Source organism: Rhinopithecus roxellana, chromosome 5 (genome assembly GCF_007565055.1).
Source record: "Rhinopithecus roxellana isolate Shanxi Qingling chromosome 5, ASM756505v1, whole genome shotgun sequence".
Lineage (NCBI taxonomy): Eukaryota > Metazoa > Chordata > Mammalia > Primates > Cercopithecidae > Rhinopithecus > Rhinopithecus roxellana.
This window is the reverse complement of record NC_044553.1, coordinates 52,582,923-52,595,411: the sequence shown is the minus strand read 5'-3', so window position 1 is coordinate 52,595,411 and position 12,489 is coordinate 52,582,923. Positions and strand designations below refer to the sequence as shown.

The window sequence follows — 12,489 nt, the reverse complement described above, 5'->3', positions numbered from 1 at the left end:
GCCAACATGGTAAAACCTCGTCTCTACTAAAAATTAAAAATAAAATTAGCTGGGCATGGTTGCGCATGCCTATAGTCCCAGCTACTCAGGAGGCTGAGGCGGGACAATCACTTGAACCCGGGAGGCGGAGGCTGCAGTGAGCGAAGATTGTGCCACTGCAGCCTGGGTGACAGTGCAAGACTTTGCATCAAAAAATAAAAAATAAATAAAAAATAATAATTAATTAAAATTATTTTTGCCTAAAATATTTTGATGCATACTTGTTTATATCAAAAGGACAGCCACCTACTCACTGAGTTGTTACTGATTTCAAATCAAGAAAGTGAAGCAATAATTTTTTAAATTTTTTCTTATAATTTCAACTTTTAGATTCGAGGGTACATGTGCAGGTTACATGGGTATATTGTGTGATGTTAAGGTTTGCGATATAAATGATCTCAGCACCCAGGTAGTGAGAATAGTACCCAAGTTTTGGAACCTTTGCCACCCTCACTCCACACCCTTCATAATTTTTATTTTTTTAATGAGAATACAAGACTGAGACAACGTTCTCATTGAATTTTTTTAGTTTGTGTTACAAAATTTCAGTCCCCTGTAGTCTAGATTTGGTTGGTTAATAACAACATATTAGGTATACCAAAAAGCTCTTGAGATAGGTGATTTATAGTCAGATTACTCAACGATTCCATGCTTGCAAATATGAGTATTCATTAAAATTTGTAACCTCAAAATCAATCATTTCAGAGCTTTCACGTTCATTCACGGACATGCACAGTGCAGCAATAAATTTACGGTGCCCGATATGCACGTTCCCAGCAGAATTCAAAAAGGTGACACTCTTTCTTGCTTCGGGTCTCATACTATAAACAAGTACCCTACTCCCAATCTACTTAGCGTCACACTTATCGAATTTTGGGGCTTTTTCTTCCTGATTTCATTGTTTAAAATGGCCCCCAAACATAGTACTTAGGTGCTATCCAGTGTTTCTAAACACAAGAAGACTGTGATGTACCTTACAGGAGGAAAAGACAAAAAAAGTGTGTGCTAACATATGCTTTGTTCAAGCATAACAGTGCTGTTGGCCAGTTCAATACTAACAAATCAACAATACATATCAGGCTGGGTGCAGTGGCTCAGGCTTGTAATCCCAGCACTTTGGGAGGCCGAGGCGGGCAGATCACTTGAGGTAGGAGTTTGAGACCAGCCTGGCCAACATGGTGAAACCCCGTCTCCACTAAAAATGCAAAAATGAGCCGGGCATGGTGGCGCACACCTGTAGTCCCAGGTATTTGGGAGGCTGAGGAAGGAGAATTGGTTGAACCTGGAAGGTGAAGGTTGCAGTGAGTCAAGACTGTGCCACTGTACTCCAACATAGGAAACAGAGTGAGACTCTGTCTCAAAAAACAAAAAATACGTAGCAAATAAGGTGTCTTTAATCAAAAACAAAAAAAAAGGTGACAAAAATGTTGTCACAACAGGCCCTAGGCCTAGAAGAAATCTAACCCAGTATTTCTCCTACAAGCAATGGTTCAATATTCACAACAACTTTATAAAATGTAACTACTGTTGGCCGGACATGGTGGCTCATGCCTGTAATCCCAGTACTTTGGGAGTCTGAGGCGGGTGGATTACTTGAGGTCAGGAGATGGAGACCAGCCTGGTCAACATGGTGAAACTCCATCTCTACTAAAAATACAAAAAATTAGCTGGGCATGGTGGTGGGCACCTGTAATCCCAGCTACTCAGCAGGTTAAGGCGGGAGAATAGCTCGAACCCGGGAGGCAGAGGTTGCACTGAGCCGAGATTGCACCATTGCACCACAGCCTGGGCATCAAGAGCGAAACCAAGTCTCCAAAAAAACATTATTACAAGGGTTTCGCTAAGTTTCTTTAAAAAAAAAAAAGAAACACCATTATTACAATTTCTCTGGTCAAAGCCATAAAAAACACAAGAACTCTCCCCTAATCCCAATCACATACAAGCATTCTTTGCATACTGTATTTAAAAACTATCTTAGAACCAGGCATAGGGCCTGTAGTCCCAGCTACTTAAGAGGCTGAGGCAGGAGGATGACTTGCACTCAGGTGTTTTAGACCGGCCTGGGCAACACAGAGAGACTCTGTTTCAAAACAAAACAAATAAAAAACAAACCCTATTTTATATTACCATTACAGGTAAAATAAACATGCTAGTCACCAGAAAGTGTTGAATCTAACTATGAGATTAACATGGAAATATACTGGCCATATTTGAAAATAACAATGCAAACCTGATGAAAGCATTAAAAGATTAGTCAATTACGCATCTGCTACAGTATCTTCTTGAAGTAGTAATTTCAGCTGCCATAGCCATTAAACTAAGCATCAAAATAATCTGAATTTAGAACCAGGCAGTTAAGTTGCTGTATCACAAGGTATTAACCCAGATTGTAAAATATAATAGTCATTTTCAATCCCACTGTAACACTAAAAATATTAATATTATTAATAATTTCAGGCTGGACGTGGTGGCTCACGCCTGTAATCCCAGCACTTTGGGAGGCCGAGGCAGGCGGATCACGAGGTCAGGAGATTGAGACCATCCTGGATAACATGGTGAAAATCTGTCTTTACAAAAAATTAGCTGGGTGTGGCGGCGGGCGCCTGTAGTCCCAGCTACTCAGGAGGCTGAGACAGCAGAATGGCATGAATCTGGGAGACAGAGGTTGCAGTGAGCCAAGATCACGCCACTGCACTCCAGCCTGGGCAACAGAGCGAGACTCAGTCTCAAAAAAAAAAAAAAAGAAAAGAAAAGAAAAGAAAAAATTTCAATAAGTTGAATTGTTTGTGCAATTAATAAGTAATTAACATTTTGTTTCATATTAATATCCATTTTGATTCTGTTTTAATGTTGGTATTTAGTACAGGTATAAAAATAATATGTAAATAAATAAGAAAATGAACACTGAAAACAGGAAAACTAAAATACGTTATACTAGGGTTGCTTATGTTCTATGGCTCAATTTTTTTCAATGCTTATACTTAACCACTGAAAATTTACATCAGTATAAAAGACAAGAATAAAGCACATCCAACAGATATACCTTTTGCTTTGTTTTTTCTAACTTAGATTTCAGTTTTCTGCCTCTTTTGCCAGTCCAGCCAGTCACAAATTCTGAACCTTAGGGGGATAAAAAGAACATTCGTAGAGCATACTTTATTACAATTTAACATATTCATTTATTTTTACCTACTAACCTTACATAGCTACATACTTACCCAGGGAAGTTTCTGCAGTAAATGAATGTTTGGTTCCTCTATTAGATTCAAATACAAAACCAGGTAAATCTTCTTTCAATATTGTAGCTTGCTGACCATCTGAATTATGAATAGCAATTTCTCCTTCTTTCAAACATGTCAGTGACCAATTTCCTACAGTAAGTTTAGTGGGTCCTGGTGCTGAGAGTATAGGTTGACTTGAAGTAGATGGCTTTACTTGGCCTCGAGCTCTTTGTAACTTCTCTAAGAATTCACTTCGGCTTTCTATGAAGACAAAATACTTGTTTTAAAAATCTTATTTCTTTCAAATATAACATGTATTTTCTCTTAAAAAAAAAAAAAAGACCTATTAAAATATAAATTTTAAACAATAAAACTAAATTAGAAACTAGAAATATTAGCCAGGCATGGTGGTATGCATCTGTAGTCCCAGCTACTTGGGAAGCTAAGGTGAGATGATCACTTGAGCTCATGAGTTGGAGGTTGCGATGAGCTATGATCACACCACCGCTCTCTAGCCTGGGAGACAGAGTAAGACACTGTCTCCCCCTCCAAAAAAAAAAAGAGCTATATTTGTAAAGATATTTTTTAAAAAGTAGATATAGTGTTGTTCCTTGTCCCATGCAGTAAAAAGACATTTATGAAACATTTTCATGGTATAATAATTTTTCTCTACTGATACAAAAAAATGGGTATTAAAAAATAAAGAAACAAATATGTTTTAAAAATACCATGACGGGCTGGGCGCAGTGGCTCACACCTGTAACTCCAGCACTTTGGGAGGTTGAGGTGGGTGGATCACCTGAGGTCAGGAGTTCGAGACTAGCCTGACCAACAAGGTGAAATCCCATCTCTACTAATAATACAAAAATTAGCCGGGCGTGGTGGCAGGTGCCTGTAGTCCCAGCTACTCGGGAAGATGAGACAGGAGAATTGCCTGAACCCGGGAGGTGGAGGTTTCAGTGAGCCGAGATCGCACCACTGTACTCCAGCCTGGGTGATGGAGTGAGACTCAATCTCAAAAAAAATAAAATAAAACACCATGACAATGGTAGCAAAAATATGAGAAAATAAAAACTGTAGAAACTGGGAAAATATTTTAATTGAAACAAAATAGTACCTGAACTGTCAGATCCACCTTCAGGACTACCACTTGAATACATGGTGGCAAGTTTTCCATCCAAGATAAATCGGAACCATCCATTACTGCCATTAGATAATTCCAAGGCTGCTGCATCACTCCAAATATACAAGCAGTCTCTTCCCCTAATGATTGACCAGTCTCTCCAATGATATGGTTTACCCTGCTGCAATTCTTTAGCATCTTCCTGTGGTTCATCTTCCTAAATGTGTAGAATTATTCAATTAAACATGGGAAATAATTTCAATTTCAAATATTTATACGTATTTTAAAAACAAGAATCTAATTTCAAATTTAAATGTTCTGAACACAATACTCAATTGCGTGTAGTTTAATTTTTTTTTTTTCCTTTTAGAAACACGGTCTCACTCTGTCACCCAGGCTGGAGTGCAGTAGTGTCATCATAGCTTACAGAAGCCTCTAACTCCTGGCCTCGGGCAATCTTCACACCTCAACCTCCAAAGTAGCTGGGATTACAGGTCCAAGCCACAGCACCTGGCTCTCAATTCTAATTAATTACCTATAACTAAATCTTACAAATAAGTGCTAAAAATATCAAGAAATTCATGTAATTAATGACCTATATTATATCGTGTCCAGGTGTAGTGGGGTAAAGACTAATGGATTAGAGCACTACAAACAACAAGATAATAACCTAAAATCTTGCTGAACTCACTACATCTCTGGGTCTATTTGTAAAAAATGATGATTTAGAGAGGCTCAATGGTATCTAAACTGAAGTGTATAACAGAATCACCAAAGAAGCTTTTTAAAGATAAATTTTGGCTGAGAGTGATGGCTCACGCCTGTTACCTCAATACTTTTGGAGGCCAAGGCAGGAGGACTGCTTAGGCCAGGAATTCAAGATCAGCCTGGGCAATGTACTGAGTCTGTCTCCACAAAAAAAATTTAAAAATTAGCTGAGGGTGGCAGTGCACACCTGTAGCCCTAGATACTAGAGAAGTTGAAGCAGGAAGACTGCTTGGGCCCTGGAATTTGAGGTTATAGTGAAGGACTGTGCCACAGAACTCCAGCCTGGGTGACAGATTGGGACTCTGTCTCTATTTTATCTATATCTAGCTAGCTAGCTAGCTAATACAGACACTGTCTATTATCTCTATATAGATAATAGAGACAGGGTCTCACTCTATAATAATAGAGACATTATCTACAATCTCTATATAGATAATAGAGACAGTGTCTCTCTCTATAAATATATTACATATATTTATAATTTATATATTATAATATATATAATCTATTATAAGTAAATAAAATTCATTCATTCATTCCAAGGCCCCACCTTTAGCCAAGTGAATCAAATATACTTGTTCCCATGATCATACAAGTATTTTAGCTAGAGCTCCCCCCTCCCCCCGCCGCTCTGTCACCCAGGTTGGAATACAGTGGCGCAATCTCCACTCACTGCAAGCTCCGCCTCCCGGGTTCACACCATTCTCCTGCCTCAGCCTCCCAAGTAGCTGGGACTACAGGTGCCCACAACCACTCCTGGCTAATTGTTTGTATTTTTAGTAGAGACAGGGTTTCATGGTATTAGCCAGGATGGTCTCGATCTCCTGACCTCGTGATCCGGCCACCTCAGCCTACCAAAATGCTGGGATTAGGCGTGAGCCACCGCACCCGACTGAGCATGTTTTTTTAAAAAAACAATCTATAAACATTTTGTAGCTCAGCCTGTGTTCCTAAAACCTTCTTTGGACATATTTAAAAACTGAAAATATTCACATAAAAAAATTATTAAATTCTCTAAATACATCTATTACAACCAACTAAAATATAGTTAACATACATGAAAAATGTGTTTTCAAACACTAAACAACAGTCAATGCAGGACTATGATCCTCAAGAAAACGAAAGCAAATAAAGTAGAGACCATTCGCTGGCTGAGCTCATGAGGAAGGGGAACACAGATCCTAGCAGTACAAGTTAAGAAAACACAGATCAGAGTTTGAGGAGTTTAAGGCAACTGGAATATGTGGAGGCTGAGTTCACTATTAGGGAACTAAAGAGAAAAAGCCTTTCCAGAAATCTGCAAAGGAGTTTCCACAGAGTACTACAGTCGTATACAGGGTGATACTCCATAAGATTGGGCAAAGAACTACTGGAAAGTTGTAAGAGATCATACAAGTGGCCAGACATTTGCATTCCAAACAGCCAGAGTAGAAAATCCTCATGGACCACCACGATATTCAGTGAATTCAGAGAAATCACAAATTCAGGATCACAGGGGTGAACTTCCCTAGAGTAAAAGCTATTCTGCCACCATGCAATGACAATTTTGTATTCTTTGCAGAGACAGGGTTTTGCCATGTTACCTAGGCTAACCTTGAACTCGTGGGCTCGAGCGACCTGTCCGCCTCAGCCTCCCAAAGTGCTGGAATTACAGGCGTGAGCCAAGGTACCTGGCCAAAGCCCAATATTCTTTTTACGAAAGACCACAAAGCCCAAAGCTCAACATCATAACATTTACAATATCCAGCAGCAAATCAAAAATTACTAAACAAAGAATCAGAGTGTTTGGAAGGCCAAAACAGGAGGATAACTTGAGGCCAAAAACCAAACTAGCCTTGGCAACATAGTGAGACCTCCATCTCTACAAAAATAAAATATTTTTTTTAATTTAAAAAAAAAAAAAAGAGGCAAGGTGCAATGGATCACTTTGAGATCAGGAGTTCAAGACCAGCCTGGCTAACAACGGTGAAACCTTGTCTCTACTAAAAATACAAAAATTAGTTGAGCATGGTGGTGTGCACCTATAATTCCGGCCACTTGGGAGGCTGAGGCAGGAGAATTGCTTGAACACGGGAGGCGGAGGTTGCAATGAGCCAAGATCGCGCCACTGCACTCCAGCCAGGGCGACAGAGCAAGACCATGTCTCAAAAAAGAAAAATTTAAAAAGAAGGCCAAAAAAGACATTTTCAGATAAATACAATCTGAAAGAATTATCTGGTTTGCCTTTTAATTTTCTTTTTTTTTTTTTTTAAATAAAAATAGAGATGGGGTTGGCCAGGTATGGTGACTCGGGCCTGTAATCTCAGCACTTTGGGAGGCCAAGGCGGGCAGATCACACGGTCAGAAGATGGAGACCATCCTGGCTAATATGGTAAAACCCCGTCTCTACTAAAAATACAAAAAATCAGCCAGCCATTGTGGCAGTCCCAGCTACTCGTGAGGCTGAGGAAGAAGAACGGCATGAACCCAGGAGGCGGAGCTTGCAGTGAGCCAAGACTCGGTCTCAAAAAAAAAAAAAAAAAAAAAAAAAAACAGAGAGTCTCACAATGTTGCCCAGACTGGTCTCAAACTCCTGGGCTCAAGCAATTCTCCCACCTGAGCCTCCCCAAAGTCCTGGGATTACAGGCATGAGCCATCGTGTCCAGCTGACCATTTCAACATATTTGGAAGAGCAAAAGTGTGTGATGATGAAGTACGACTTAGCAATTATGTGTTCCTTTACAGTATAACCATTTGAAGTTTCATTTTTGAAATCTTTCCCAAGCCCAAGGTCACTAAGATTTCTCTTTTTCTCTAGAAGTTTCATAATTTTAGTGTATACATTTTAGTCTATGGTTCATTTTGTTAATTTTTGTATATGGGACCCTTACCATGTATATATACAATGTATATACATAATGCTATATATATACATGGTAAGGGTTGAGACTGAGGGAGATTCAATTTCAAAAAACAAAACAAAAGAAAAAGAAAAAGAAAAATGATACTATATATATTTTATATATATTATATATATACGGTAAGGGTTGAAGTTCAATTTTTTTTACATATGCTATTGACTTGTTCATTTTCTGAAAAGATCATCCTTTCTTGTCTTAGCACTTTTGTTGAAAATCGATTGACAATATGTGTACTGGGTCATTAATCTATCTTTACACTATTGTCACACTTCCTTGATTACTGAAGTTTTATAAAAGACTTGAAATCTGTTGATGTATATCCTTCCATGCTGTTCCTTTTCCAGGTTGCTTTGGCTATTGCATTTATATGTAAATGTTAGAATATTTCCATTTATATATAAATGTTAGACTCTCCTTGGTTTTTTTTTTTTGAGATGGAGTTTCGTTCTGTCAACCAGACTGGAATGCAACGGCACGATCTCAGCTCACTGCAACCACCGCCTCCCAGGTTCAAGCAGTTCTTCTGCCTCAGCCTCCAAAGTAGCTGGGATTACAGGTGCGTGCCACCACGCCCAGCTAATTTTTTTTTTTTTTTTTTTTTTGATGGAGTCTTGCTCTGTTGCCCAGGCTGGAGTGCAGTGGTGCAATCTTGGCTCAGTGCAACCTCCACCTCCCAGTTCAAGTGATTCTCCTGCCTCAACCTCCCGAGTAGCCGGGACTACAGGCAAGTGCCACCATGCCTGGCTAATTTTTATATTTTTTGTAGAGACGGGGTTTCACCATGTTGGCCAGATTCGTTTCGAACTTCTGACCTTAGGTGATCTCCCTGCCTCGGCCTCCCACAAGTGCTGGGATTACACTCGTGAGCCACTGCACTCAGCCTAGAATCTCCTTGTTAATTTCTACAAAAAGACTGCTGGGATCTTGGTTGGGATTTCTGTAACCTATTTCTTGAAAGGAAGAGCTCCAGAGAATAAACTCAGATGATATTTTTGTTTTGTTTTTCCTTAAATCCCCCAGTAATTCTAACAATTAACCAGATCGGGGTAATACATACACACTCTCTTTTCACCACCCTCGGAATTCTACAATTATAACTCATACGCCACCATTTTTTTCAAAAATATTACTACCTTGTAATTAATATACAGTAAGCATTCACTAAATATTAGAAATAAATCTTGCTGGGAATCACTACAGATGGAAAAGGTATATTTAAATTTGCAATCTAAGGCAAGAGTTACCAATGAATACAGAAATTGGTCGGTTAAGTTTACTGAGAAACAGCATATTTACAGAGTCTGGAATTATGTCCCTACAAATTACTTATTACAAGGAAAAAGAGGCCAGGTGCGGTGGCTCATGCCTGTAATACCAACAGTTTGGGAGCCCAAGGCAGGGGGATCACCTAGGTCAGAAGTTTGAGACTGGCCTGGCTAATATGGTGAAACCCTGCCCCTACTAAAAATAAAAAAACTAGCTGGGCGTGGTGGTACGTGCCTGTAATCCCAGCTACTCTGGAGGCTGAGGCATGAGAATCACTTTAACCCATAAGGTGGAGGTTGCAGTGAGCCGAGATCATGCCATTGCACTCCAGTCTGGGCAACATAGCAAGATTCTGACTCAAAAAAAAAAGGAAAAAGAGCAACTTTACAGTAGAGAAACCTGGAAGAGAAAAAACTTAAGCAAGTGATCCAAGTTATCATAACCAACAGGGCAAACAGACACGAATATGCCTCCAAGAAGGAACATTATGCACCTAGAAGAGCATAGTATCAACTCTACAGGACTCCTGCTAAAACACATAAGCTGAATTAAATCACAAAGAAACATGACATAAAGTTAGATTCTTTGTTCAAATTAACTGTTCTATTCTCTTCATAAACACCAAAGCTATGAAAATAAAAGAAAGGCTGACAGACTGTTACAGGTTCTCAGGACAAACTGTCGCAGGTCCTCAGGAATATGATAACCAATGTAATGTGTGCTCCTGGATTTCATTGTGGACCAGAAAAAAAAATTACTACGAAGGCCATTAAAGACAATGGCAAAATCTGAATATGGTCTCCAGAGAAAATATTAGTGTTACATAAATATTTCATTTTCTGATTAGTACAATTTTGATTAATGATACTACAACTATGTCCTGGTTTTTTGGTGAAATATTTAGGTTAAAAGGGAAAACTCTGTATTCAGCTTACCATCTTTTTTTTTTTTTAAGATGGAGTCTCAGGCCGGGCGCGGTGGCTCATGCCTGTAATCCCAGCACTGAGAGGCTGAGATGGGCAGATCACAAGGTCAGGAGATCGAGACCATCCTGGCTAGCACAGCGAAACCCTGTGTCTACTAAAAATACAAAAAATTAGCCGGGTGTGGTGGCAGGCGCCTGTAGTCCCAGCTACTCGGGAGGCTGAGACAGGAGAATGGCGTGAACCCTGGAGGCGGAGTTTGCAGTGAGCCAAACTCGCGCCACTGCACTCCAGCCTGGGCGACAGTGCGAGACTCCATCTGGAAAAAAAAAAAAGATGGGAGTCTCACTCTGTCACCTAGGCGGGAGTACAGTGGTACGATCTCAGCTCACTGCAACCTCCGCTTCCCAGGTTCAAGCGATTCTCCTGCCTCAGCCTCCCGAGTAGCTGGGACTACAGGCACGTGCCACCACACTGGGCTAATTTTTTCTGTATTTTTAGTGGAGACGGGGTTTCAACATATTGGTCAAGCTGGTCTTGAACTCCTGACCTCGTGATCCACCCGCCTAGGCCTACCAAAGTGCTGGAATGACAGGCATCAGCCATCATACCTGGCCACCATCAAATATTTTTTAAAAGTACACATGGACAGGCGCTGTAGCTCACACTTGTAATCCCAGCACTTTGGGAGGCTGAGATGGGCAGATCACCTGAGGTCGGGAGTTTGAGACCAGCCTGACCAACATGGAGAAAGCCCGTTTCTCCTAAAAATACAAAATTAGCCGAGTGGTGGTACGTGCCTGTAATCCCAGCTACTCTGGAGGCTGAGGCATGAGAATCACTTTAACCCATAAGGTGGAGGTTGCAGTGAGCCGAGATCATGCCATGTAATCCCAGCTACTCAGGAGGCTGAGGCAGGAGAATCGCTTGAACCCAGGAAGGTGGAGGTTGCAGTGATCTGAGATCGCAACATTGCACTCCAGTCTGGGCAACAGGAGTGGAACTCCGTCTCTAAAAATTAATAAAAATAAAATAAAATAAATGTACACACATTGGCTGGGACAGTGGCTCACGCCTGTAATCCCGGCACTTTGGGAGGTCAAGGCGGGTGGATCACCTGAGGTCGGGAGTTTGAGACCAGCCTGACCAACATGGAGAAACCCCGTCTCTACTAAAAATACAAAATTAGCCAGGCACGGTGGCGCATGCCTGCAATCCCAGCTAACTCGGGAGGCTGAGGCAGGAGAATCACTTGAACCCGGGAGGCAGAGGCTGCAGTGAGCTGAGATCATGCCACTGCCAGCCTGGGCAACAAGAGCAAAACTGCATCTCAAAAAAAAAAAAAAAAATGTACACACACACACACACACAGAGACACATGTATCTGAAAAAATATTAAAGGAAATGGGGCAAAATGTTAATAACTAGTCAATGTGGATAGAGAGTATTCTGATATTCTTTAATTATATTTGCAACATTTCTGTATGTTTAAAATTGTTGATCCATAAAATGTTTTAAAAGAAAATTGACCAATTTAAAAATTATACAGAACTATTTCATTGCTATTTATTTGTCAAGATAACTGTCATCTTGTCAAAACCCATCAAAAATCGAAACTAGATTTTCCTCAAAAGAAACTCTTCCTGACACCTCTATAATTAAGACCACTCACTTTTTCTGGTTTTGATTCCTCTTCGTTCTCATCATCAGAGGAAGGACCTGCCAACGTTGACACTTTGCTAATTACACCAAGTCTGGCTAGCTGATCCAAAAATATATCACCACCTTTATCTACTAAATCCCTTATGATCTGCAAAGCCAGCAAGTGGCCATCATCATCATCCTGAAAAAAAAAAAAAGGAAGGGGGAAGTACATGATAGCAAGGAAATGAAAGAAAAACAGCAAAAATAAGTTTAGTTGCCAGGAGCAGAGAAATGCAGTAATTTGCACAAAATGGCTTACTGAAATTAAAACAAAATTTTTATTTCAGACTACTACCTAAAGGAAATTAATGCTAAAAGAGTTCTGAAAAAGAAACTGACCTCTTGATCCAGGACAGTTGCAGTGATTTCCACTAGTATTGTAGGCAAATTGTGACCAACATCAGAATCGCAAACTTCTTTTAACAGTGCTTCAGAGCAAAAATGAATCATTTTTCGAATTAGAGCAAGACTTGCTTTCCTTGAAAAGTAAAAATAGAATTGTATGAAGCCAAATGAAGTTAAACCAAAATGCATGCATTAATGAA

At 40.0% G+C, this 12,489-nt stretch overlaps 1 protein-coding gene across 6 annotated transcripts in view; it reads right to left on the bottom strand.

The window, feature by feature from the left end:
• HECTD1 (HECT domain E3 ubiquitin protein ligase 1) overlaps positions 1-12,489 on the bottom strand; it is a 112,895-nt gene that overhangs the window by 46,883 nt on the left and 53,523 nt on the right. For all 6 annotated transcript variants that reach the window (XM_030931676.1, XM_010374654.2, XM_010374658.2 and 3 more), the window contains exons 11-15: positions 12,284-12,422; positions 11,913-12,083; positions 4,378-4,600; positions 3,258-3,521; positions 3,083-3,159 (exon numbers count right to left, since the gene is read on the bottom strand). In XM_030931676.1, the coding sequence (XP_030787536.1) occupies positions 3,083-3,159; positions 3,258-3,521; positions 4,378-4,600; positions 11,913-12,083; positions 12,284-12,422 (874 nt within the window). The remainder of the gene's footprint in view (positions 1-3,082; positions 3,160-3,257; positions 3,522-4,377; positions 4,601-11,912; positions 12,084-12,283; positions 12,423-12,489) is intronic.